We start from the raw sequence: 26,164 nt of genomic DNA on the forward strand, positions 1-26,164 counted from the left end.
TCCCCACCGAATCACAGCCAAACAGGTGAATTCCTGCTGTTATCTACAGCCGGCCGCCATTCCACCTGGCGTGCCGGGCAATGGAAAAAAAACCGCCGGGCGGGTCAGATAACGGGGTCACGGCGGGCTGGAGGCCGGCCGGCCCTGTGGGGCTGCAAGCTGATCTGCCCGACATGCTCCAGCCCTGGCAGGGACGGAGGGGAGCGGGCTGGGGAGGCGGCGGGACTCCCCCCCAGGCTCCCTGCCTCCCCCCGGGCCTCCCCTTTGGCCTCCCCCCATCCTCCCTCAGGCAGGGGCTGGCTGCGCGGCCCATCCGTGCGATGAGCTGCGCGCAGGCCTCAGCCCGGTCACAGGGTGCCGTAACCCCTCTGCAGCCGCCCAGCGGCCCCCCCCCCCCGCGGTTCGGGCTGGTGATGGCGGTGTGTGCTGGGGGGGGGGGGCGTTAATTAGCGCCTCGCTAATTGCCGCTCGGCGGGGGCGGGGCCTAGGCTGGGGGGGGGGGGGGCGCGGCCCGGCTCTGTATAAGCCGTCTCCTAGCAACGCGCGGGCACGTCACTTCCTGGGGGAGCGGGCGGCCAGGTGGAGCGGCGCGGGGCCGGCTGCGGGCCGGGCTCGGAGCCCCGCGGGCCGCGGGTTCGAATCCCGGCGGCGCCCGCGACGGCGGCGCCATGAGCGCGGAGCCGGACTCGGCTTCGCTGCGCTCCTCGTCGTCGTCGTCGGGCTCGGCGGGGCCGGCTCCGGTTCCCCCCCGGCCGCTGTCGTCCAACGTGCGGCGGCTGCACCAGGCGCTGACGGCGCTGCTGAGCGAGGCGGAGCGGGAGCGCTTCGTGCTGTGCCTCAACGCCTACCACGGCCGCCGCAACGTCTGCGACCTGGTGCGCTCCCTGCGAGCCCTCCTCGACGGGCCCCGCCGCCGGCAGCTCCTGCCGCTGCTGCGCCTCGTCCTGCCGCGCTCCGACCAGCTGCTCTTCGACCAGTACACGGCCGAGGGGCCCTACCTGGCGCCCCCCCACCCCCCGCCGCAGCCCCCCGGGGAGCTCCGCCAGGTCAGCCTGCGGCGGAGCAAAGCCCACCAGGGGCTGGGCTTCAGCATCCGCGGCGGCGCCGAGCACGGCGTCGGCATCTTCGTGTCCCTGGTGGAGCCCGGCTCGCTGGCCGAGCGGGAGGGGCTGCGGGTCGGCGACCAGATCCTGGGGGTCAACGGCAAGCCCCTCGACAGGGCGACCCACGCCGAGGCCGTCAAGGTAACGCCGCCTTCGGGCTCTGCCCCGTGGCCGGAGGGGGATGTGGTGGCGCGGGGAGGTCCTCTCGGTCCCCTCGGGGACCCCCCTCATCTCCCGTGGCTTGTGGTGCTGCTGGATTCCACAGGAGCTGGGCTTTAAGGTGTGTAATCCGTCCCTAAACTGTGCTGCCCGCTCCCAAAAGTGGGGAAACTGAGGCACGGGGAAACCAAGGAGCTCATCTCCCCCCCCCTCAGGAGCAGGGGCGAGTGCCAGAGCCAGAACTGGTCCTGGGGTGCAGGTCCTGGGCACAGGAGTTCGGCTTTAAGGTGTGTAATCGGCCAGCAAACTGTGCCGCCTGCTCCCGAAGGTGGGGAAACTGAGGCACGGGGAAACCGAGGAACTCATCTCCCCCATCAAGATCAGGGGGTGGAAGTGCCGAAGCCAGAAGCGGTCCTGTAGTGCAGGTCCTGGGGCGCAGGTATGCAGCCGAGGTGCCTCTGGTGCAGCCAAGGTGCCTCAGGCAAAAGCCCCTGTGTGCAGGTAGGTGGGGGGCAGGCAGCCGGGGGGCTGACCCGGTGCCGTTGTGGGGTTTGATCCACCTGTAAGTGACCCGAGCCCTTCCCTGATGCCGTAGCCACGATCTGGTGGCTGGGCTGCGGGGCTCGGCTCGCGGCGTTCCCGTGGCACAGGAAACCTGCGGAGCTGGGGAGCCGACCCTTAGGGCTGGGGTCTGTGGGCGGCGTGCGGAGAGCAGGTGGGTGGGCGACGGGGCTGCTCCGGGGCTGCTTGTGCTTTAATTCTTCCGTAATGAGCTAAGGCACTGCTGTCCGCAGCCCGCTTCGCGTGGCGTCTTTCTCCAGCTGTGCGTTAATCTTGTGCGGCTCTGAGCCGTGCCTTGCACAGCCAGCCTGCCTGCTCCCCACATGGGCTTTATAAGTCTGTGCCCCGGGCAATGGCACGGCTTCCAGCCTGGCAGCGAGTCCTGGGCAGCCCTGAGGCTGGAGGAGAGGTTTGCGGGACTTCTCTCTTTCGCTGCTTTTTTGTTCTAGTCACAGGGTGTAAGTTTCTGGAAGTTTGTCCTGCAATTGTGTGCTCTTAAGGTTGCAAAAGCCACGTCCTTTGTGTGCAGGGATGGGATGGGTGGAAGCCAGGCGTCAGGAATTCTCTGTTAAGTGACTTCACCTCCAACTCAACCCACGGTGCTGGGTAATTCATGTAATAACTTTCAGTTTGTTCTCTAATACAATGTACTCCCTTTTAGACTCTGAATTAGGCTCTATTAGCATTGTGTGAAATAAGTGCTTCCTGCACAGAAATAATTCCTGTAGGATGCAATTTGCCAAGGGGCTGCTCTGTGACAAGAGCTATATTTTGCCAGCGTGATCTTTTGATATAAAGAGAAGCTTAGAAATTGTCTGCTCGTGAGTTGAACTTCTTTAAGCTACAGTCTTGTCACTCACCCGGCTGTGCTGGCATCTTGTAGGGCTCCTGCCGCATCCCACGAGGGTGCTCTGACCACTCGTGGTGGTGGGAAGAGCCGCAGCGTGATTTACAGTACTGCTGTAATAGTTCTTGGGAGGCTTTAGAATGAAGCAAATGCTAATTCGTCCTTGCTGCCTCTTGTGGAGGGGGGGGATGAAGAGGAGACTGCAACCAGTGATGCTAAAGGGCTGTCCTTGGAGGGCTTCCTTGGGGTTGAGGTACAAATGCCCGCGTTTGGATGCGGAGCAGGGTGTCTGTGTCCTTAGAGGGAGGTGGTGGTGTACGGGGGGGCAGAACCCGTGTGGTTTGCTTTCCCTGGACACCAGGACCTCAGCTCAGCCTCGAAACCGGTGTTAGCAGCTTCACAGAGTCCCCTGGCTGCCTTCTGGTCTGTGAGACCAGAGCAAACTTTGCCCTGGTGCTCTGGTGTCCTTGCTGGTGCCTGTTGGTCTGCTCTGTACTGGATCCGTGGAGAGGAAAGTGTTGGTGAAACTGGGCTGGGTTTGGTCCTGGGATCAGATTCGGAGGGTGAAGAAAGGTGAGCGGAGGCTTTCCTAACGCAAAGCCTCAGCTGCATAGCTGGGTCTCCCGAATGCTGTCTGTCTGCCTTGGACCAGATGTGGTGAACGCGTCGTCCACCAGGAGCTGCCGGGGGAAAGCATGGCTCCTGGCTCTGTCGGCAGCGATGGCCTGGCTCTGCCTGAAAAGGAGCCCCTTCCTCCGCTGCGTTTCCATCTTGACTGTCCTGCGGCAAGGAGCTGTCCGTCTGTGGCAGCCTTGTTATGCGGAGTATGCAGAACGTGGTGTTGTGGGAGAAGTTGTCAAAGCTGTTCTGCAGGGCGTGAGATGGCTGCAGAGACCAGGAAGGCTCCTTCTCCCCTCCAGCCCTCCCGCTGCTGGCCTGGGCTGCTCCGGGCACGTTGTGTTCCCCCAGCCAGAGTTACGGAGCCAGAAATCAGCTTTCTGCCCGCTGGGGTGCTCGGGGGTGCCCAGCTGTGAGTACGGGCGGTGAGGCGGAGCAGTGAGTACCCCCGCAGCACCATCTTGCTCATGAAATCTGGTAAGTGCACTCACAGGGCGATCAGAGCACTCATCTCACAAATTGTGGTGCTCAGTTGCCTCCTCTTGTGCACGTGTGCAATGCAGGAGTGCCCCGGCCTTGTCCAGTGCTCCCCTCCAGGAGAAAGGCGCTGTCCCGAGGGGTGAGAGCAGTTTCTCGTCTCCCGCTTTATATTTTCAGGCATAAACCAAAATTGGAACTGTGGCACTGAATGAAAACTGCCGCGATGCTGGGCAAAGAAATCAGAAGTAATGAGCTGTGCGCTGCTCTGGCTGGAAAGTGACCAGTGGCCTGTGACCAGTGCAGTGGGGCTTGTAGATATTTTTAGTGAAAATTACATTTATAATTCCTTTTTTTTAAAACTTAAATGACAAGATTACCTAAGCACTCCAAATCAATTCACTTAATGACCAGCTTCTTAACCTTTATGTTGGTAGTGGAGTTTTATGTCTTGGCTGCTTTGTGCTGTTTCATTCAAATCAAAATTAAACGACTCCATTACAATTAGAGCTCTATCATTCCGGCGTTCAGGAGTGCACTTTAGAAAAAAGATCACCGTAATTTGAATTATGGTGTAAGGGGAGAAGTTTGTATTACCTGTCATATTTTTAGAACTTGCTTGGCTTTCAGCAGCCTTACCGCAGTACACGCTTGACGTTGACGCAGTCGTGCTGAAAGTTTGTGTTAATAAAGCTGTAACGTTTTGTCCAGGTGCCTGTGGCTTTAGACCGTCAAAGCACTACACAGGGGGTGTTTATCCTTTTCCTGGGGGTTTGTGTTAAACTCGCACTCCCCTTTCTACCCCAGCCCCTTATTGATGTTGCTTTGCAGTGGGTTTTCACGTCCTGAAAGACTCTGGGAAAGGGAGAGGTGTGGGTGTGAAGCCTTATGACTGATTGCTGATTGAGGATTGGGCTTAATGAGTTATGGCCAGCCTTGCGTGAGCTGCTCTGCTTCTTGCCATCAGACCGCTTGCCCTGCCTCGTCTCTCTGCGTTTGCCTGGCTGTAAGCATGAACAGAGGAGCCTGACAAAAACCTCTGCAGCTGGGCTGACTTGTGTGCAGCCGTCCTCCGTAGCATGGTGCTTCTGCGGTCCTTCTGCCTGTCTTAGGCTGAACCCACGGTGAGTTTCTGTCTGTCTGCCGGGGGTTTTCGTGCCTCCCAAAGCAGCCTTTCCATCTCGTCCTTTGGGAGCTTAGAAATAATAAAAAGGAGATTCCAATTCTGTTCATTTGGCCGTATGATGGCAAGCCAGCTGGTCTCCTCGGTGGCCTGATACCTCGCAGGAGGCAGGGAGGCCCAGCTGCTGTGCACGGGGCGCTTGTGGCACTGCTGAGACCCCGGAGATGGGGAGATGGCAGGGCCGTGCAGCCCTGAGCCTGGGAAGCAAATCTACAACAATTTAACCTCCCAGGCGGTTTACAAGAACGCGAATCTCACTTCAATGTTTCTTGTGATGCCCAATTAATTGATTATCGTTATCCGAGACTGCTTATGTGCTGTAGTCAGTAATCACCACTGTACTTTATGTGCAATTTATAATATGTGCAATTAATTTATGTGCAATTATAACAGCTAGTAGGAACGAACACAGTTTGTTTCTTGGGTTTTTAACCCTCTGAGTTGTGGATCATCACAGATGGTCACGGTTAGGGTGGGTGGGGAGGAAGAGCGGTACATCGGTGCCCTGGTTCTGTAAGAGCGTCAGGTTTGCTCCTTTAAATGCCTGCTTGCTTATCTCTGTGTTTTAAAGTCACTGATCCAGAGCTAGAAACCTCTCCCTTTCCCAAGGGATCTCTCCGGTATCTGGAGCACAGAAAAGGACGTGACTGGCATCTGTCCCAATAGCTAAAGCAGTAACCTGTTCCTTGGTCTCTTGACCTGCTTAGAAACTGAACCCCCCAGAACTGCACACAGAAGAAGCCCCCGCAGGGCAGAAGGCAGGTGTTGTGCAGTGCTGCAAGCGTTTGCTCTGCTGCTCTGTCCTGCAAGCGGTTTCCATTTTAACTCACAGAGCTCGGAGGAGGGGGGTGGGAGGTGTAATGTCACCAGGATCCCTCCCCAGGAAAAAGGGGACGGGAAAGAGGTTGCTCCTGGACTCGGAGGCATCTGCCTTTTAAATGAGTTCTCCTGCTCCTTAAAGGGAGGTGCTGGTGGCAGTGACAGCGCAGAGCAGCCAGCGCTGCATGGGCAGAGCCGGTGACACCGTGGGGCAGGCTCGAGTGCCCAGCCTCACCTGGGACCCAGGGTCCGGCTGGGGATTGATGCCTGTCACTGTGCACTGATTGAGCTGGTCCAATTAATGTGGTGGGTAGCATTGGGGTGTGTGTTTGGAGAGCATCCTCTGGCCCTGCAGAGGTGGGGTTTGGCTCTGGTGCTGGAGGTGGGCTGCGTTCGCTGCTCTGCCGCTGCGTTCCCCCAGTGGCAACTTAGCCATCTCTTTCCCTCCGTTCCACCAGCAAATCACAATCAGCCCTAATGAAATCAGATGGCATCGTACTGATGAAAAAGATTAGAATGAAGTCCTTGATAGCTCCTTTCGTAACACAAGGGTGATAGTACTTGGTTTTGGCATCGGCGTGTTCATCGGGATTAGCGTTGCTAGGACATCCTTGAGTTCTTGGAGTATAAATGGTGTTCAGTGCGCTTGCTGTAAATAAATAGTTTTGTCTCACTGGAGAGATTGATACGATAACCCAAAGGATAAAAGCCTGCCTTTCCTTCCAGCCTCCGTTAGAGGAAAATGAAAGCATTAGTGTGCAGCATAGCTGGGGAGTTAAAATCTCTCTTACTCACTTCCTCTGGCCTCGGGGAAGATGATGGATTTTCTTGACACCTTCCTCAATGCCATGTCTCCCCGGAGAGTTATTGGGCTCTAAATCCCCTCTCCTAAACTGACAGCGTATCTGCTGGAATGATTTGGCTCGGTTTCATCTGTCTGGGTGCCCCGTGAGTTCTCCTGTCGCAGGTGCAGAAGCAGGGAGTGGGCAGCCTGTAGCTCCTGCCGGCTTCTTGCTGCTGGACCCAGAAACCGCATCTGAGCCCCTGGGGTGGGACATGCGGGCAGGGCTCCTGCCTCCTGCAGGCACTGCCTGCGTTTCCTCTGGAGCTCGGTCAAGTGCCTGGCTCATTTCTTCACCTAGATTCTTCCAAAGTTAGCTTCTCACCAGGTAACGAACCATAGCTAGGCAATATGGGTTTGCTGATGGCTCTTGTGATATTTAATACTACTTCAGTGCTTTTTGGTGTGGAGGGGGAAGAGGGGAAAAACAGAAGGGAGGGGTTGCTTTGATCCTTTTTTTTTTTTTTTTTTCAGAAAGCACAGGACAGGTTTCCAGGCTTACATTGAAATAAAGCTCTGAAGTTTTTGCTGCTTTTAAAGCTGTCTGGACTCGTGTGAGGGATGAGCTGGGCGGTGACCGGCTTTGAGGGGGCAGGAGGTGACAGAGCTGTCGTCCTGAAGCAGGGAGGGGATGTCACTGAGAAGTCCCCAGGGCTAAGATTTCATTTGACCTTCCCAGGTGAAAGGGACATGGGCTTCCTGCCACCCTGGGGCTAAATGTGTGCAGTCACCATAGTTATGCATCCATTTGCATATGTTTGCATAAGTACTGCTGCTTGAAAACCAAACTGCTGTCACCTTTGCCTTGGCAGAGGGGGAGAGGCTGGACCAGGCCTCCTGCAGTTGTTGGCCTTGCTGAGGCGTCCACCTCGCACCTCCGTCCCTGTGCCTGTCACCCCCTGCCTTCCTCTCTTGTTCATCTCCTCCTGTACTCCATCTGGGGTGCCTCCTCTTCCCCTCCGTCCCTCATTTGCTCTCCTCCTGCCTGTGTCACCTCTCCCTTGCACGAGTTTCCTTCGTCCCTGCTGGCTGCAGCCCCATGCCCTTCCTGCGCCTTCAGGTAGGTTGGTGCAGGCCCTCCCGGCCCCTCAGTGCTGAAGCCGTTCCCCGGGCTCTGTCAGGCAAGGTGAGGGCGTGCGCTTGGACCAAAGCCTCTTATTTACAGCCCCAGGCTGCGGTCTGCAGCGGAGGACTGTCCTTCCCTATGCATTTGTACGGCACCTGGTGAACTTGGCGTTAACCAAGGCGTGCAGTTGCGGCTTTAACAGCCTCTTCACCATCTGCAGGCAGGACGAGTCTTGGAGCAAGGTGCTGGGGCCATCTCCTGCCCTGTCCTTTCTGCCTGCAGAGGAACCGTTTTGCCAATACACCTCCAGCAGTCCCCTGCAAAAGGTCTCACGGTCCTGCCCTGCAGCCACAGGAACTTCTTCGTTCCCACTGGCACCGAGGTGGCTTTGCTCGGCCTTGCTGGCTCCCTGAGCTTAAAACTTACCTGGGTCCACCCAAATGCCACGGCACATCCCAGGGGAGCACAGGAAACAGCATTTAGACAAACTTCTGCAAATTGCTCCCACCACGGTGCTGTTACATGCTGTAAAAGCTCCCTCTGCCTCCATCCTGTGGTACTTCTGCATTTCTCTCCCCTTCAGTTTTTTTTCCTCTCAAGCCTGTTGCCTCACTTTTTTTGGACTAAGTACAAATTTGTATGGTACTTCGGTGATCGATAACCTCCCCGCTGACCTTTCCAGCTCGCAAATGGAGGGAGTGCGTGGATGCCCATTATCTGAGCAGCCCGAGAAGCCGAACAGCCCCTGTAAGTCTATTATCAAAAAGAAAGTGGCTGCGGCAAGGGGGAGGATGGCTCCCGGTTAATGCTGCTTGTTTCAGACTGATCTACCCACTAAGAGAGTGAATTGGAATAGATTGCTCATTTCATTAGCGACGGAGGTAAGTGAGTGGGCTGTATCTGTACGAGACGCGTGTTTTATTCAGGCTGCCAGAAGAGTGCTGGTGATTAATTGCCATTCATTTCTGACATCTGTGTTCCTACTGGGGGGGGTTGGAGGTCTGGAAGATGCTTTTACAAAGCCTTTCAGCTCCCTTCAAGTGGAAAGAACGGGGGGAAAACTCTCAAGGTGGAAGGGGAAAGTCTTCAGTAGTGTGAGACTTGCTGGGCACAGATGGGTTTCGGGGAGGGTGGCAGCTGTCAGTAGGTCTCAGCAAAGAACACGCTGTGTTGTGTGTTTTTTCCGAAGGTAATAGCAGTGAGTACATGAGATGTTTCCTTTTTTTTTTTTTTTATTTTAAGCAGTCTACCTCACTCCCAAAGGCTTTGATAGGTAATTAAATAATGTGTTGTCAGAGGATCAGTGGCTGTATGGAATCAGTCTGCCCTTCTCTCTGGCACTTGCTTTTTCTAATAATATTTCCAGGCAATTGGTGACTGTTTCCCTGCTAAATGTTTTGGCGCTGATCTCCACATTCGGTTGAATTATTTCCTTAAGCTCTTCTAGCAGGTGTGCTCGTGCATTGTGGTGCCAGTGTTAAAGCTTTCACACTGTGCTCTTCCAATGCATTATAGGTGGGACAGAGCCAAATATCTGAGCCTGGAGCAGAACGCAGCAGCACGAACAGCGTGGTGCAGGTCCCTGAAACGGCTCGAGAAAGGAAAGTCTGCGCTGCCTGATGCTGCAGAGGGGATTAAGGAGGTGGAATTATTTTATTTAATGGTCCAGTGTAAATGGGTTAGGTTTAGTATGCCCATCGAATAGCATGCTTTCCCGAGAGCCTGCAGGCTGAATTGTGCTGTTCATTTTTGTGATGTTAACTCTGCAGTCGCTGGGCACAAACTTGGTGGAGAAGTTCGTCCAGAGCCTGTCCATGGGCCGCACGCCTTCTCTGGTATGTGCAAGCTCAGGTCTGGTGAGCTCTTCCCTCTGCCCCAGGGGGCTGGGGTGACCTGTTTAGGGCTAGAGCTTCGTTCGTATGGGCAGGCGCTGGCCCTCTTGCGTGCTGTTGGTGGCTCCTCTCCTGATGCTGAGGGGGGTCCAGGACCTTGCTGTGCCTTATGAGTAGGGCTGACGGCAAAATTGACGTCAGGGGACTTGTGCCAGCTTGGTAGCACTGTGGCACCTTGGGAGCAGGGAAAGGCAAAGCACTTGATGTTGGAACAGCTGCTAGGCACGGGGCAAGCAGCCTGAAGGCTGAAGTGGGGGAGGTACAATGATGGAAACCTTTCAGAAAGCCCCCTTCACCAAGGGGCTGGTGCAGCTTTGCCTGCCAAAAAACACCCTGCTCAGGGGGGGTTTTGGGACCCTACGTAACATTGCAGGAGGTACAAGGTGGGAGAAGTCAATGTGGTAGGGATGAGAAATGATTCCTGTTGATTGATGGACATCCAGGAAGACCAGCTGGAAAATGGACCCTGTCCTTTGCCATAGATACTGTCCCTGCTGGCTGAAATCCCTGTGTGATGGCGGGGAAAGATGTGCTGAGGAAGCTGCCTGCACGGTCTGTGAGTAAATAGCACCTTTGATCCCAGATCATCAGCTGGCTTTTTCTCACCAGCCCCAAGAAATTAAAATGAAACAGAACAATCCTGGGACAGCAGGGTGGAGGTGAGGAGACTTTAGAGGTCCCTGATGTCAGCTACAGCAAGAAATGTGGATGGAAAACAAAGGCTGCAAAGCGTGATTCCAGGTGGGGCTGCTGAAGCTCCAGCAGAAGGATGCCCAGGCTTGGCTTCTCCATGCTGGAGCTTCGGTTCCTCTCCTGGCTCAGCCCAGAGCCCCCTGTGCCACCAGGCTGAGCTGCTTGCCTCCCCTGAAATGACTTTTCTTTCCATGCCAGCTATTTCTACTTTCCTTTATTAGAAGCAAGATTTTGCTCTCATTCTGCAGTCATCTCCCTGGGATGCTCCAGCACCTCGCCGTGTCCCGAGCTGGGGAGCAGCAGTGCTGTGGGAGCTCCCTGCAGCCCCCGGCCAGCCCGCGGGGGTCCCGGCTGCACTTCGCATTGCTTTGGCCCTAATGCCTGTGGCGGTGCAGCAGCTGGCATAAACAGCCCCGTTAAATCCACCTCATATCTCAGTGCTGAAGCAATAAAAATTGACAGGACCAAGGTGGTGTTGTAAGAAACTCACTGCAAATGCTCTGCTAGGGTGGTCACTTGGGTTCCTCTTCAGATCCGGCACTGGGGTTAGAGCCCCCTTTAGTGGGTGCCTTCTCCCAAAGCATGCTGTAACGGTTTGAAGAACAGCTGGAAAGTAATTATCTCGTGCTGCTAACTTTCCAAAGGTGCTTGGTAATCATGCTCAGTGGATGAGAAAATTACCTGCCAACTTCTTTGGGATGTCAAATCACCCTGGTTTCTTCTGGACTCTGAAAGCTGCTGAGAGCCTGCTGGCCGTGTATGTTTGCAGGGCTGAAGGGACTAAATGGGGAGGAGCAGGGGAGGGCACCCATCTCTCACATGCACCAGGCATGGTGAGAGCCTGCCTGGGTGCCTGGATGGAAAATCCAGATTATGCAGCTTGGAGGGGACTCGCTGCTGGGGCTGCCTCAGCTTTCTTTCCAAAACGGGAAGACGTGTCAGCCTCCTTACGGAGAGAATAAAGGCTGCTCCCAGTCAAGGCACCAGGATGGAAAATAGCAAAAGGCAGTGGCAATGCTCAGCTCTGCTGCCTGGCAGCCCTGCAGTGATACAGCCCTGCTGTGATACAGCCTGGTGTCAGCGTGGGGTTGGCTTTGCACGTAGGATGGGAACTGGCCTCAGCCCTTCACCTCCAGGTGAGTCGCAGGCTGTGCAGTGTCAAGACAGTCCCTTTCCATCTGGGGCCCTGATCTGATGTGGCCCTGTGCCTCCAGGGATTGGCCCCCCAGCAGGTTCTGCTCCAGGGGTCTCTCCGGTGCCTCTGGGAACATCACTGTTCCTCTGTTTCTCCCAAGGGTATTGGGTTTCATCTCCCCAGGTACCAGGAGGGGAACTGGTGCGAACCAGAGGATGAAACCAGCCTCGGTAAAGCCAGAAAAAAATAAAAAGAGAGTGAAGAGGAGAAACTTTCCCTGTGCAGGAAAATGGATAGCTGCTCCGTTCCCTTGGAGCTCAACAAAGCAGCTGGTGGGGATTTCTGTCTCTGGATGTGCTATGGAAGCTTCTCCCACTTGGCTCACCTGATGCTTCCTCATCTTGCAGCTCTGCCTGCCAAGGTTTTATAGGCTCATGCCAGATCTTGTTCCTTTGCCTGCTGTGCTTTATGGAACACCTGTGGTGCTGCCATCCGAGGGGAAAACACTGCTTCCCATCTCTGCTCACAGCCCGCCAGCTTGTGTTTAAATCTCTAGTGGCTGCCTCATGGACAGAAAGTTTCCTGGAGGCCCAAGTGTTTGAGCAAAATGGACTTTAACGGTCACTGCGTTGGAGAAGCCGTTTGTGCTGACCTCCCTGCGATGTTTGACAAGGCTCGGGTGGCCCGAGGGAGGATGCAGGTGGTGCTGAGCAGACCTTGTGCTCCTCAACCTCCTGCTCTCCCCCCCCTCAAACAGGGGCTGTACAGGAGGGGAAAAGCAGATTCCTTTAGCTGTTTGTACTCGCAGCCAAAGGATTTACCCCCTGAGCTGGTACAAACCCAGGCTTATATTAAAAATAAAGTCTTTTCAAGCTGGTGCACGACCATGAATCAGATCTATTCTTGTAAATCAGCTACAACTGTGCTTCACCGGCTGCGTCTCAGAGCTGTGCTTGAGCATCCTCTAGGCAAGGGAGGGAGGAGGGTTGGTGCTGTTGGCAGCGAAGTGTTGTTTGTGTTGCACTAAAGATCCAGTCTAGGTAACAGGATGCATTTGTTGGTGCTAAGAGGCTGATTAATTTGCTGACTCTGGCAATTAACTTCCCTCTGTAATGCTGCAGCTTGAAGGAGGCGAGCGGCGAGTTGCCTGTAAAAGCTGAGGGAGGAGGGTTTTGTTAGCAGAGGGCAAAATCTTAGGAGCCCCTTGCCTGCGAAGTTAGGAACAAATGGAGCAATTCCATCAGTATTTGGGCAGAAACCACACGGCTTGTAGGACCAAATTGTTATATTATAGAGCCCTGGGTGGGGGTGTCTGGGTGCTGAGTGGAGCAGCTGCGGTCCTCTGCGACAGCCAGGCAGTGTTCGAGCATCGGGGAGAGGAAGCGTGAGCCTCGCTGCTTCATGCCTGGAAACCTGCTGAGGATGACGTGGCAGCCCCAGCCACCACCGTGCCTTCCATGGGGTCTGTCAGCAGCAGCATCCCGATGGCACCACCAGCTTCTGCTGGCTCCCTCCTCTCCTGCCAGCTCCTCCTGTACCCGTGCTGCTGCCTCCCGGCAGCTGCTCCGCTCCCCGCGGCGCTCTGCGGTCACCCCTATGCATAAAACATCTCCCCGCTGGCGGCGATCCCGTCTCCTGGTGGCCTTGTCAAGGGAACTGCAGAGAAACATAACAAGTCCCTCGTAAATTTCTGGCCTCTCATCATGGGAAGGTTTGCTGTGTCTGCAGAGAACAGCCCTGCTGTCCTGTGCTTTTGGTGGATGACATTAGCCCAGGCAGGGCGGGAGCTCCTGGGGCTAGGGACACGTCCTGGTGCTGAGCCCTGCCTGCGCCTGCTGCCTTCTCCCATGCCTGGTGCCTGTGCTGTGTGGTGCAAACCGCGGGGTTATTTTCGGTTCCCGTGTCACTGCCAGGATGGGTGCTCTGAGGAAGGGAAGAAATGGGGTCCCTGCTTGTGTGCCTGGCCTGGCCGCAGCTCTTGAGGTATTTCCATTCGCTCCTTATTTAAATTGCACCGACGTTCAGCTGCTGGCTTTGGGGCGCTGCATGAACACCCAGGCGAGGAGTGCCCCCAGTCAGAGCATGCAGAGCCCCCTCTTTCATTTAGAGGGGCAGAAGGGTGGGAGCATGGACATCAGTGGATAGGGTCACCCGGTGTTCCTGGGTGGAGCGGGGACCGGACCCTGTGTCCCTCGGGACGTGGCTTGGTCACCCCGTGTGTTTGGTGCGATCGCGTTGTCCTCGTTGTTTGCTGGTTCCTGATGAGGAGCTGCAGCCTCATTTAGAGACGAGGTTTTCCTCGTGGGACTCTCAGTGCTGTTTTGCCGTCTCGGTACCTAGTTACATAAACAGCATTACTCAGACTTAAAAGAGGATTTCATAGAAATGGCTCCAGTCTGAATGAATGAACAACGAGACAGGAGATGGGGCGCAGCTCCCCACAGAAAGCAGGGATCACGCTGCACTGGTGGCTGTAGGGCAGGTGAGAACCACTCTGCCACCCCCAGCTCATGGGTGCGGTGTCCTAGGGCTGTGCGCGAGGCTTTGGGCTGGGAAGCTGAGCTGTGTGCACCCTGAAGCACTGGGGCGTGCTGCTCTGCTCTCAGCCAGCCAGCCTGGCCTCTGCGAGCTTGCTGGGACAGGGTGGCAGCTGGTGGCAGGGCTGGGACAAGTCCCCATCGCGGAGGTGGGGCAGGGGAACCCAGTGCTTGCCGCTGGCATGGTGAGAAGCGAGGTGTAAAAGTGCAGGGACGCAGCTGTGGTACTCCTGGCAGGATGGAGCCCAGTGAAGCCACAAGGAGGGATTTGTCTCCTGGTTTGCTTATTTTGGAAAGACCGATTCATTGGTTGTGCGTACCAGTTAGCTAAAGCTCGCTGTCTGCTTCAGAAAGGCTGACCTACCTGTGGCAGAGCTTGGTGGTCCGGGTAGCCTGGGAGGTGCACAATGAGTTTGCCGTGGGACGAAGCAGCACCCCTGGCTGTGCTACAGGGTCTGGGGGAGCTAAAGGGATGGGGGCTGGCTCAGCAAGCAGCCCGGGCTGTTGTAGCTCTCTGCGCTTGTCCTGCTGGGGCTGCTGGTTTCGTGGTGCTCGCTTCAGCTCTCCAGGCATGCGGTGACCTTGGGAGCGTGTGACCGACCGGCAGCCAAACCGCGGTGCAGGACGGAGATGCTGAACGGGGAATTGGCGAGCTGGATCCTCGCTCTGGCAGGGAGGACCAGGAGCGGTGCCAGGTCAGAGCTGGGACCCGGCCAGCCCGGCATTACTGATGATATTACTCCTTCCCCAAGAGCTGCCGGCGTTTGTTCTTCCCCATCACGATCTTTGCTTGGCAGCTTCTGCTCGGTGGGGAGAGGAGACCTTGCGGGGGCACCTCAGTGAAAGGATGCACGTATGGAAGAAAACAAAGCAGCTCCTTTATGAGAGCAGGTCCTGAGTGCTGATGTTGCCGAGGCCTCAGAAGGGATCAGCACTTACAGCTGTCCCCAGGGAGGACTCCTGTAATGTTAATGGTGTTTTGATAAAAGCTTTGTCAGCTCCTCGCAGTGGAAGCTGGGGAGTCACAGGAGCAATTGCAAATGGCCTTATCTGGATCTCAAGGCCATCTTGGTGCGTGCTGTCTTATACATATTTATATATGTTTGTTAATGAGTGTACTCGTTAATTGGCTGCTTGTGCTGGGAGGGCAGCTGGTAACGAAATGGCAAGAGAGGCGAAATTTCTGGGTGTGCTGTCAAGCAGCGCCTACTCCTGACGGCAGGATGGGGTTTGGGACCAGGCTGGGGGGGACCAACGGTGCTGTTCTCCCCAAGCAACGATCCCTGTCCTGCTTTGACCGCGTTCTGAGGCTGCTGAAAAGGCTCAGTGTGGGATTGGGTCCACACCGTGGTTTCCCCTAGGCATGTCACGGCCCAGCCTGCCTCCTAGCCTCAGCTTCAGCTGCTCTCTCCCTGGCTGGTGGAGAGAGCATTTCCTCTGTTGGCAGCAACATGGCCTGGGTCCTGCTGTAGTTCAAGAGAATATAAAAATCCCAGATCTTTCACTAGCTTTTCATGTAGCTCAGTCATTCAAGCCATGCTGCAAACACTGACAGAGATCTTTCACCCTCAAGGAAAGACAAAGCCGTGTCACTCCATAGCCCGGAGCCAGGTTGTCCTTTGCCTCCGCGGGCATTAACCCCCTCTTGTCTTTGGCTTGTCTTCCAGGTCCTGAAAGGCTGCAAGAAGCTGAACCTGTCCGTACACTCGGTGGGCCGCATCCCCGGGGGCTATGTCACCAACCACATCTACACCTGGGTGGACCCGCAGGGCCGCAGCGTGTCCCCGCCGCTGGGCCTGCCGCACCACCAGAACAGCTCGCTGCGCAAGGACAGCGAGAAGAGGAGCCACCTCCAGCTCCTGCAGGAGGGCGATGAGAAAAAGGTGAGCGGGGGGGGCAGCCACGGCCCTGCAGGCCCGTCCGCAGTTACCTGTTCCCAGTGCGAGTGCCATATTCTGGCTTCCCTTGGGGCAGCCTTTATAGCAGAATATGCCGTGTCCCATTCTCCTCCCCGGGTCTGTAGCTTTCCTTCAGTTTCCACTGGGGAGCTGTGTGAGGCAAGACGGATTGGTTTTGGTCCCGTCTGATGCAAGTACAACTTGAGCCCATAATCCTTCCTGAGCTGGAGACGAGGCGCCGTCCAGACGCAGACTTGTCTGGCAGTGAGAGTGCTGTCAGGATGGTTAAATGAGAAATTGCTTGTGAGGCTTTTCCCAAGCAGGTTGTTGTTTTGGCTCGAGGCCCTTTGCTACTATGGTCAGTGGGAGACTGACCCTCTGTTCTGGTCGGGAGGGCCTGTGGGTGCGGAGGGCTGGATCCCAGCGTGCATTACTGTCCTTCTGCTGGCCTTTCAGATCTTTCCTCAGATGTTTCCATCAGGCTTTCTTGGGTGTCTTGGCAGGTTTGCCTAAGTAAAAATAAATAAATAAATAAATAAACTGCTTCCAAAATTGCTATAAAATAAAACAGATACTTTTCTGCTTGGGGAGAGGCGAGCAGAGCCAGGAGGGGCCTGGACAGTGCCCGTGCAAAGCCCTGGCAAGTGAAAACGGAGCAGGAAGGGAACAGTTTTCATACTGGTGCCCAGGGGAGCTGGCGGGATCTGGCCAGTGGTTGGTGGACCACTGCAGCGGGGCCTGTGGCAGAACAGAAAGCATATCAGCATGTCTCATTCCCAGTCCTCTTCTCTGACTGTGAGCCCATCATCCCTTGAGATAGGCCATATAATAAGCAAAGCCACCTGACTGTGTGTTCACTGTGCAATATCTCATCTCAGGGATTTAGTTTTCTTCTCCTTTGTGCTTCTTGTGCACAGAGAGACCTTGAGACTCATTGCAGATGCAGAGGAACAGCGCTTCGATGCCCTCGCGATGGGGCATGGGCTAGAGGGGCAGATGCTGCTCTCAGCAGTGATGGATAGGTAACCTGTTTGTCCCGTGCCAGCAGATGGTATCGCCTCTGTGGTGTTCGTGGGACATCCAGGTACTGTCATACGAGAGAGTGGGGGCACTTGCTGCCCAAAGGCATGGAGTTACCTGGAGCCTCGACATATTTCCTTCTGCTTATCCTGAGATCACTCTGGCTGCCCCCAGCGCTTTGATTGTTTGCCCCAAATGTCCTCAGCTCAGCCTGGAAAGCTGTAAGCTGGGGCCTCCCAACTCAGCCAGAGAGGGAAAAAATCTAATTCAGGATGAGGCAGTTTGCTGATGAAATATTCATGTGGGCCACAAGGGAGAAGGGCACATTATTTTTACTTTAAGAAGAGAAACTGCTGCTAGCTTGCTGGTGTCCCCCACCCCCTACCACTCTGTGTCACCTTGATACAGCCCCTGCAGAGCACGCAGAGGCTCTTTGAAGCTGCAGATAGGAGGTGTTTCTGCACGTCGTTCCTTTACAGCTTGCTGTGGAACAACATGAGATGCTCAGAAGCCTGCTGCTGTGCAAGTCCCTTCCCAAGCGTCTGATCTCCAGGGAGATGTGCTGCGGGGCTCTCTGGCAGGGTTGGTGCTGCATGGGCTGCCGTTGGACCAAAGCACCCTCCTCTTTGCTGCTCTGGTCCCAGGCTCGCCAAAGCTGTATCCTGGGGGTGCACAGGAAAATGAATGAACTTTGCAAGTTAAACCAGCCTTAATTACCGTAGCTTCATTTGCTTCAGAAGGGAATTCAAGCCAAGTTGAATGAAGGCCACATTAAACTTCTAAGAGCATCCATGGCTTGGATGCTGTTGCCCAAACTCACTCCCAAAGTGCGAGGGCCCCCAGCTCCAAGTGTGGCACCATCCTGGCCTCAGCCTGGCTGCAGGACCTTGGTGTGTAGGAGAGGCTGTCCTCGCTCTGAGCTGTGCTCTGGTGCTGTTGCTGGCTTTTCCCAAATCTGTGCTTGTTCTTCCATTCCCTGGCACTGCCTTCTTGCAGTCTGGGCAAGCAGACAGCCCTTTGAGTCCTTCTAATGGAGGATCACGCATTGATCCCAGGGCAGGGCATGAGCACCCCTCTATTAACCAGGAAGAGTCAATTGCAATTGCAGAAAATGTTTGAAGCTCACAGAAATGGGTTTGTAAAGAGCTGATGCAGAGGGCAGTGCTGGACCATGAGAGCAGGCACTACTCCACCTTCTCCTGGCATCACTCCTCTGGGGCACATCACAGCTGCCACTGCTGTTCCCATCTGACCCCCCGGGCCCCACTGGCCACGTTACCCTCCTTTTCCCAGCAGCTGTGGGCTGGGTGGTGTTCCAGTCCTGGGAGCCCGACGCAGCTTGCGCCTGGCCCTTGGCTCCTCGGCTCCTCCAGACGTGATGTGGGGCAGTGAAAGCAAGCCCCACCGTGATCAAAGGCTGGCTGGCAGTAAGGAGAGCGTGACCTGGCCGGTGGCTTTGAGAGGGGTTGTTTGGTGTGACTGCATGTTATTGGTCTGAATATGTGCTTCGGGGCATGAATTTACAGAGTTGTTTTGTCCTGCCATTTCTGTGCACCACTGAGAGATGAAAATATGCCCCAGAACAGGGGATCAGTCTGCCTCTAGCTTTTTTCTTTTCCACTTGTGTTTGTTTATATATTGCTGTTAGAAATGGGGTTGTTCTGTTCACAAATATCATGCAAATAAATGCAACGTGGTTAATTCAGCCCAGTCAGCTGGAATTGACAGGTATCCCTGAGGGCTGTTTGATTTCTGGATGGCTTTACATCCTAAGGGAAAGGCTGGGGATTAGTGGGGTTTTTCCACCCCCCCCCTCCCGTTGCTAATCGATCTGAATGTCCTGGAACACATACGCAAAAGCATTCTAGCAGGCACTGTTTGGGAAAATGGGCAGAGATCAGGCTTCAGCCCTACAGCAGGAGGATGTAAACCAGGAACTTTGTTAATGCTTTGCTACAGTTCAGTAAACCTGCAGTGCTGCCGTGGTTAAGGAGATGTTTCCAGCTTTTGCAAGGTTAAATTCGAGGTTGGAGGTGTCCTGCATTCATCAGGCAATAGAGATATCCCTGTCTGGCTACCTTTCTCCCCAGTGCTGCTGTTCCTGCTGAAAGGATGGATTTTGTAGCGTAGTTTAACAAGTTTGCTTATCTGCAGGCAGGAGCATTCATTATCAAAAGGCTTGAAATGGAAACCGCTGCTGTTGGCGTGCGTGTGACAGCGTAAGCGATCTGTCTGGCGGCGGAGGGACGGGCACGTGGCTGCCTGCCATCCCGCGGCGGGCACCCGGCGGTGGATGAAGGCACGGAGCAGATGGGCTGCAGCGGTGTGTGGCCAGGCTGGGGGGGCTTTCAGCTCACCGGCAGGCTCACCTCCTCGGGGAGCTTGGCTGTAGCACAGGTTCAGCCCAGAAGGCAGCCAGCACTGCTGGTGCTTTGCTCACCCTTGGCTTCGGATCTTTGTATGGACGCTGGGATTCAGTTGCTTTTGGCTATGAAAGGAACTGTTTTGGGGATTTGGGAAGCTACCAGTGGGCTGTCCACTGACTTTGCTTTCACCCTCCTTTCCAGGCAGGGGTTCTGGGCCAAAACGCAGCTTGGGTCAGGAGCTCTTCTGAATGGACAAGCAGGAGGTGGATGCTAAGACCTGGGTCAGTCACTCAGTGTAGTCCTGACGTAGTACGAATAATATGTCAGGAGAAGGCACAAGGGGTGCAAGAGTTAATGGGAACGGAGGGATGAAAGAGGTGCTGGCACGTATGCACCTGTGGTTGTGCAAGTTGTTGCAAATCTTGATGCTGTCCATGTTCACGTTGTCTGTGCCAGGTTGAAGAGATGGCTGTATTTCCAAGTTTTCCCTATTACTAGTTTCCTGTGGTCACAAACAGGCAGCCTTCCCTGCAGCCAGAATGAGTGGGCTTGTTGTGCACTCTGTGCACATCTTCCCCATAGGTGAAGTAGCCAGGGATGGCGGGCAGTAGCTAGTTTGAAAGGAAGAGCTTGCGGTGCTGCAGAGGTCAGGGGACATTCCTGGAGCTGTCCGTCTCCAGGACAGACACAGCGGCAGGACACAGTCCCTCGGCAGCATCCCAATGGAGGAAGCAAACTCCTTGCTGGGGAGGTGGGACCTGCTTGCAGTGGTCACCCCATGTTTCAGAGCAGGTTAATGTTTATGATCTGTTCAGGCTCAAACCGTTGGGATTTTGACAACAGCAAAAACCACTTATGCTGTGAATTGTCATTGATGCACTTCTGGGATCAACAGCTTATTTCATTAAAAGCACTTTGGAAACCATCAGCCAGCAAAAACTCATAGGTGCTGCTCAGCTGGGAGGAAGACGAAATGCTCTGCAAGTGTTGCACTGCTAATTCCCCGAGAAATGCCATTTCATCAGCTGAATTGTTGCTCTAATGTGCTGATTGCCAAGGGAGCTGCTTACTCCTTTATGCTTTCGGTGCAGCAAAAGAAAGAAAAATATATTCAGAGAAGAGAATGAGAACCTCTCTTTGCCTCCAGGCAATTTTGTATTCAAAAGTAGCTAGTTTGTTACCAAAAAAAAAGAAAGCAAAAAACAAAAAGAAAAAATACATCTGTGATAACATTGTGTGGCTTGAATGCTTTCGGGAGGCTAATGGTGACTACTTGAGCATGAAGGATAAGAGATGCAGGAGAGATAAGGACAGATTTCTTTCTCTTGGGTTGTGATGACGTTTTCAGCGCGGAGCAGCACAGCTCCCTGCTTCTCCTGCTGTTTGCCTGCTCTGACCTTGCTGGGTTTGTGGCTAGAGGCCTGCCCAGGCTACTTGCCGACTCGTGGTCACCTCCCCACCTGCCTGCAGGTTTTCTGTGGAGATTGAGCATGTGCCATGGGTGGCTGGTCCCTCGGTCCCTGAGGTAAAAATTATCCCTCTGCCTTGGGCCGCACTGCCCTGGCAGGCCTCACCTCAGCACGGCCCTCAGGTCAACCCATGCCGGGGTGCTGTCCTTCGCTACAGGCACTTTAAGCAGAAACAACACCCAAAAGTGATGTTTGTTCCCAAAGCCATGGGGACTACAAGCCCCAGTGGGGTTCAACAGCAGCCGGGTGGATGGCCCGGCCTGGAGACCGTCGTGTGGTGCCGCTGTTTTGGCCTGCCCGTCCCCCTGCGCCAGGTGTCACCGCTCAGCCGTGGGAGGTGGGCTCGCACCTCGGCACGATGTCCAGACATGAGCCGGTGGGGTTCCCTCCGTAAGCAGGAGGGGAGATGAGCCCCGCGAGCCCCCTTAAGTGTTGTTTTTGTCGCGTGTTAGCAGTAATGGCATGGAAATAGCTGTCGGCACGGGTGAAACCTCCTCCGTCTGTCACGCAGCTGTGCGCTGAATTGTACCGATGCAGAGCAATTCTTGTCTGAAAGTGCTTTTTCTAATGGTAAAATTGAATCTGTCAACAGGTAATTTCATAAACCCAGAGAAAAGAAATCCCATGCAAGAATCAACTCAGAGCAAACGCCTTATCGATTATGTGGTTTTTTTTTTCTTCATTTCCTGCAGCAGCAGGAGGAGGATGTTTCAGTGCTGAAATTGAGATTAAAATTGTGTCCCTGACCTTCCAAATGCCGCATTGTACGTGCAGGGGTAGCTTAGGGCTGGCCTCGGCCCTGGTGAGGCACAGGGGAGGAGGTGAGCGCTGTGTAGCCCCAGGGACAGCACGGCTTGGACCGTGCTCTGCAGCTGTGCCACAGCCCCCGTCCCACCCCGTGGCCATGCTTGCAGCATGGGCTTGAGGAGCAGGAGAGGTGCCCTCGGAGGGCATCGCAATGGCTGGGGACCATCCCGTGCCTGGGGGAGCCGGTGTGACGATGCCAACCCCAGCGGCAGCCTCACAGCGTGTCTGTGGCAGGCCCCGTCCCTGCAGACAGCCTCCTGGAGGCAGCAGGCCCTTGAGAAACTCCGCAAACTGCCTCCCCCATTATCCCTAAGCCCCTGAGCAGGGATAGGGGCTTCATCCTGGCAATCGGCTTATCGCTGGGTTTGGCTCCTGGAGCGCCATCTCCCTGCGCCTCCTTCCTGCCTCCCTCGCCCGTCCTCCGCCTGATCAAACCGAGCCTCCCGCCTGTGTGCGCTCGCTTCATTTCTCGGCTATTCCCTAAATCTGCCGTTTGTCAATAAGCCGAACGCTTTCAGAGTTGTTTTTTCCTCCAGCCCCTGCTGTTGTGATGCTTTCCCAGCAGCCCGAGGTTCTCTTGCAATTTCTGCAGCGTTTATTTGGAGAGGCGTAGGTAGTTGTTGATTAAGAAACGCAATTAAGCCTTCAACAACCCAACTTGCAGGGATTGCCAGCAGTAACATTTTTAAGTAATGCTTTTTTTTTTTTTTTTTTAACCACACAGCTGAAGCTTGCAGGGAGGAAGGTCTTTCAGACCTTTATTGCTCGGGGCTGTATTCATTGCTTTCCACTTGCTGCTTCTTGAGGACTAGATTCTCCTGGTACGTGTGTGAACATAAACTAGCTCTCTCAGCACCACCCCAGCTTTGAAGGAGTATCTCTTATTCAATCCGATGATACTGGGGTGGGGAGATGAGCTTCCAAATCCCTCGGGCGGTGTTAAAAGGAAATGTAAATGTCTTGATACGGAGCTACTGCTTGCGTTGCTAGCCTTAGCGCAGTGCTGGTGAATTTATTTGTTGTTCAGGGATGCACGGAGGGGGAGTGTGGCCAGAACCAGGCTATTTTTACCCTGATCTGTGGTTTTGTGTGCTTTGCTGCTATGTGTATTTTTATCAAAGTTGGGGAATTTTTGAAATGTATGGCAATGGTGTGGTGAAGAAATTCTAGTAGGGGGGAAAACCCTGAATGTTGTTAGGACAAACGGAGAGAAAAGAGAAAGATTTTGGACAAGTTTAATGTTCTTCTGGTTTAAAAAAGCACAGTGAAACTTCTGTAATGTAATGGTTCAGTCAGAGCAACATTTTCACGTAAAAAAAAAAAGTTAAACTGCCCTTGATTTTGGCAGGCAAATGCTCTGCTGGGTGGGTAGTCTGCCAGCTTTCCTCTCCAGCCTGGAGCATGAAGGTGTCTTTATGGTTCCTTTATAATGCTTCAATCCTAAAATTGTTTCCAGCAATTTGTGCGCTGCAAAGCAGGTGAGGGATTAACCCAGGGGATTTCAGTTCTGTGCAGCCCCAGACGAGGGCGGTGATGCGGGTGGATAACTTCTCACAGCTCCCGTGCCTGGCTTTCCGAGGCACAGCCATTCACCGAGTGCGAGCAGCGGGTGCTGTGCTGAGAGCGGCGGTGGCGTGTTTGTGGGATCACCCCAGCTTTGGCCCACAGCCCCACGAAGCACAAGCTGATGAGGCATTAGTGGAGTTTCCAGCCGGCTGTGATCCCAGCATGGAAAAGCAGGAACTGTTTTGGCATCCACGTCGTAAAGTACACAATTTTGCAGCTCCTACTCCCTGCCAGTCCCTAGGCAGACTTCTGTCCTGCGGCTGCTTTACCACCCAGATAAAAAGGATTTTCATTGCCAGTCTCCCTAAAGCTGGGCTGAATTCTCTGCATAATGCGGTGTCCTCCAAAAAGGCAGGTTAATTAATGAACTGAAGCTGGAAATGACTTTCCCATCCAGGTAAACGTGAAAGCTTTTGATTTGACTGGGCTGAAGAGTTTAAATATAAAAACCCGTTCACAAGCAGGCCTGGTTCTGGTTGTTTCTGCCAGAATGAAATGCGTCTTGGCTTTTCCCATTTGTTTTTATTCCTGCTGTCTGCTTTTCTCCAGAATCGGCTTGAAACTTGGGACAAAAGAGAAATAAAAAAAACCCACCACCAACCTGGAGTTATTAATTTAGAAAATGTCATGCGGTGACTGCACAAAGGCCGTTTTAAATTGAGAGCCCCCACGGGAGCTAAACACAGGCTTGCTCATCCCCACTAAATTCTCACCCGAACCTTCATCCACCGCCGGGCCCTGCGGGCAGGGGAGGTGGGAGGCGGGCAGCTGGCGATGCTGGTGGCTTTGGGACCCCTGCAGCATCAGCGACGGCGGCTCGGGTGCTGCACGGTGCTGCTGCTGTCGGAGCGCTGCGGAAAGCGCTGAGCATCTGTTGTGGTATGTGCTGGTGTCCTGAGCAGCACAGGTGGAACATCTGCCCTAGCGTTATTAATGAGAGATAATCAGGCACGTGGCTGTGCGGAGGGTTCCTGAATGCCTTCTGTGCACGATGCTCTGAGGACGGGCGAGGCGTCCTGGTGGGTTTAGCAGCGAGATGGAGGGGACCACGGGTACCTGTAGGAGCGAGGCTTCAGGTACACGAGGGTGTGCTGCTTGCTCCAGCAGTGACCGGATCACGCCCAGCTGTTTGGGTGTCCCCAGTCAGTACCTGCACATCACATTTCTGCTCAGGTCCTGAGCCTGAGCTGGAGGTTGGGAGCACAACACCACAGCGTACAGGCAGGGCCAGATTTGGAAGGGAAATCAACTTTGCGGCCCTGGTTGCTGGTTGCTCCCTGATGGGGAGAGTCAGGCGCTGCCCCTGCTGCAGGCATGAGCTGCAGGAGTGCCACTGGGTCTTCTGCAAGCCCCGAAGTCCTTTACAGGGACAGGCAGCAGGACAGGCTGGGGCTAGGACATCTCGTCCCTTCCTCCATGGTATTCCTTGGTGAAGCAGTTGCAACGAAGTCCTCGCTGGAGCAGTTTTTCTGTTGCTTGTTCTCTGCCCTCCCTCCAGGGAGAGAGCTTCTGGGGCAGCCCCTTGCAGTCGTGCTGTGTGAGAGAAGGGCAGAAAAGTCGAGCTGGGCCGTTTCCCAGCCGGGATGGCTGTGGGTAATTACTGTGTGATCATGTTTGCACAGGGCACAGGCAGGGCAAGGGGGAATTCGCAGCCAGCGCAGACCAGCACTGCTCCATCAGTGTCAGCGGTGCTTTGGGGGTTTGTCTCAGCTAAGAGAGCTGCTCCTGGATGTGAAAGGTGTTTGCCATAGGTAAAACCAAGAGCCTGTTTTTTCGGTTGATGTTTTTAGTCCTTAACACTAAGGGCTGGTTTTCTGTCGAATATAGGGAGGAGAAAGGAGCACGGGCATCCAGCGGTGCTGGCAGTGCCCTGTCTGGCTGATCCCCTTGCTGGGCTCCAGCCCGCAGAGCGGCCTTGGTCCGTGGCTGAGCGTCTCCTTCCCTGAATCGCAGACCCCTCCATGAATAACGTTGCTCCTCCACATCGGCTGTCTCATGCCTCCTTCACGTTAACCTCCTGCCATTGCAGTGCTCTCCTGCTGGATTTGTCACCTGGGCCTTTCCACCTTCTTTCTCTTCCAAGTTTTCGGAGAGCTGCTGTCCTCCACGCCTTCCCAGCACGATCAGCCCATCCGCCCCATTTGAGTCCCTGAGTCGCTGAAAGACAGGAAAAGACAAAACAAACCCAAATCACGAGCGCTGCAAGTTCTCCATGACCCGCTGGAAAATGTCCCCTGCAAGTATCACCCCGTCTGTTGCCCTGGGGTTGGTCGTGCTGTCCCCTGGTGGCGCACAGGGCATTGCCCTCCCTGCAGGTCCGTTTGCCTCCAAAGCATATTTTGAGCCACAGCCACCCCGACAATTCCTCTAGATGGGGCGATGGACAAGTCTGTCAGAAGCGTGGAGCTGAGGTGCAGCTCCCGGACACCACTCAGCGTCTGCTCCTCCTCCTCTGCAGGTCAATCTGGTCCTGAACGAAGGGAAGTCCCTGGGGCTTATGATCCGAGGAGGGGCAGAATATTCCTTGGGCATCTACATCACCGGCGTGGACAAAGGCTCCGAAGCAGAGAGCACGGGCTTAAAGGTAAGAGCGACCCCAGAGCAGGCTGGGGGGGGAAGGAGAGCTTCACACGGCCGGGGCTGCAGGCACGGGGCTCTGGCACACAGCTGCCTCTGCTCCTGCTCTGCAGGGCTGTCAGTGGAGAGGTAAGTGGTGTGTTTCTGGAGGTGGTGTTTCAGGGCAGGCTGGTGTCACGTTTTGGGTACTAAGGCTTGCGGGAGTCAGGCTGTCATGCAGAAAGAAGTGCAGCCTTACGGCCTGTGGAGTAGGTTGTACCCACCTTCTGCCTTAGCTCACCCCCTGCCTGATTTCTCCGCCTTGAGACAGCCTGGGGTTGTTCTCGGTACAGGTACCTGAGGCTGCAGCACAGACCTAGCAGGTGAAGAAAGTCACTCTCACCTCCCTGAGCTGGCAGGGACGAGTTTTCCATTAAAGCTCCTGGTCCTGTGCCCTCTCCTCGCGTCTCGCATCCAAACCCATTAAGTTTGGAGCTCGTTTTCCACACAAGGAGCTCCGAGCCTGCCTGCAGGGCTGCGGTTAGCTGCCG

The 26,164-nt window shown here is 54.9% G+C and overlaps 1 protein-coding gene across 3 annotated transcripts in view; it reads left to right on the forward strand.

Moving 5' to 3' along the window:
• The first annotated feature begins 570 nt into the window (after nt 1–570).
• Nucleotides 571–26,164, forward strand: part of WHRN (whirlin) — a 51,003-nt gene continuing 25,409 nt past the window's right edge. For 2 of the 3 annotated variants that reach the window (XM_066980711.1, XM_066980712.1), the window contains exons 1-3: nt 571–1,244; nt 15,599–15,814; nt 25,516–25,641. In XM_066980711.1, the coding sequence (XP_066836812.1) occupies nt 669–1,244; nt 15,599–15,814; nt 25,516–25,641 (918 nt within the window). In that variant the 5' untranslated portion in view covers nt 571–668. The remainder of the gene's footprint in view (nt 1,245–15,598; nt 15,815–25,515; nt 25,642–26,164) is intronic. The other variant, XM_066980713.1, reaches the window with a different exon arrangement.

Source organism: Anser cygnoides, chromosome 20, assembly GCF_040182565.1.
Source record: "Anser cygnoides isolate HZ-2024a breed goose chromosome 20, Taihu_goose_T2T_genome, whole genome shotgun sequence".
In the NCBI taxonomy this organism is placed as follows: domain Eukaryota; kingdom Metazoa; phylum Chordata; class Aves; order Anseriformes; family Anatidae; genus Anser; species Anser cygnoides.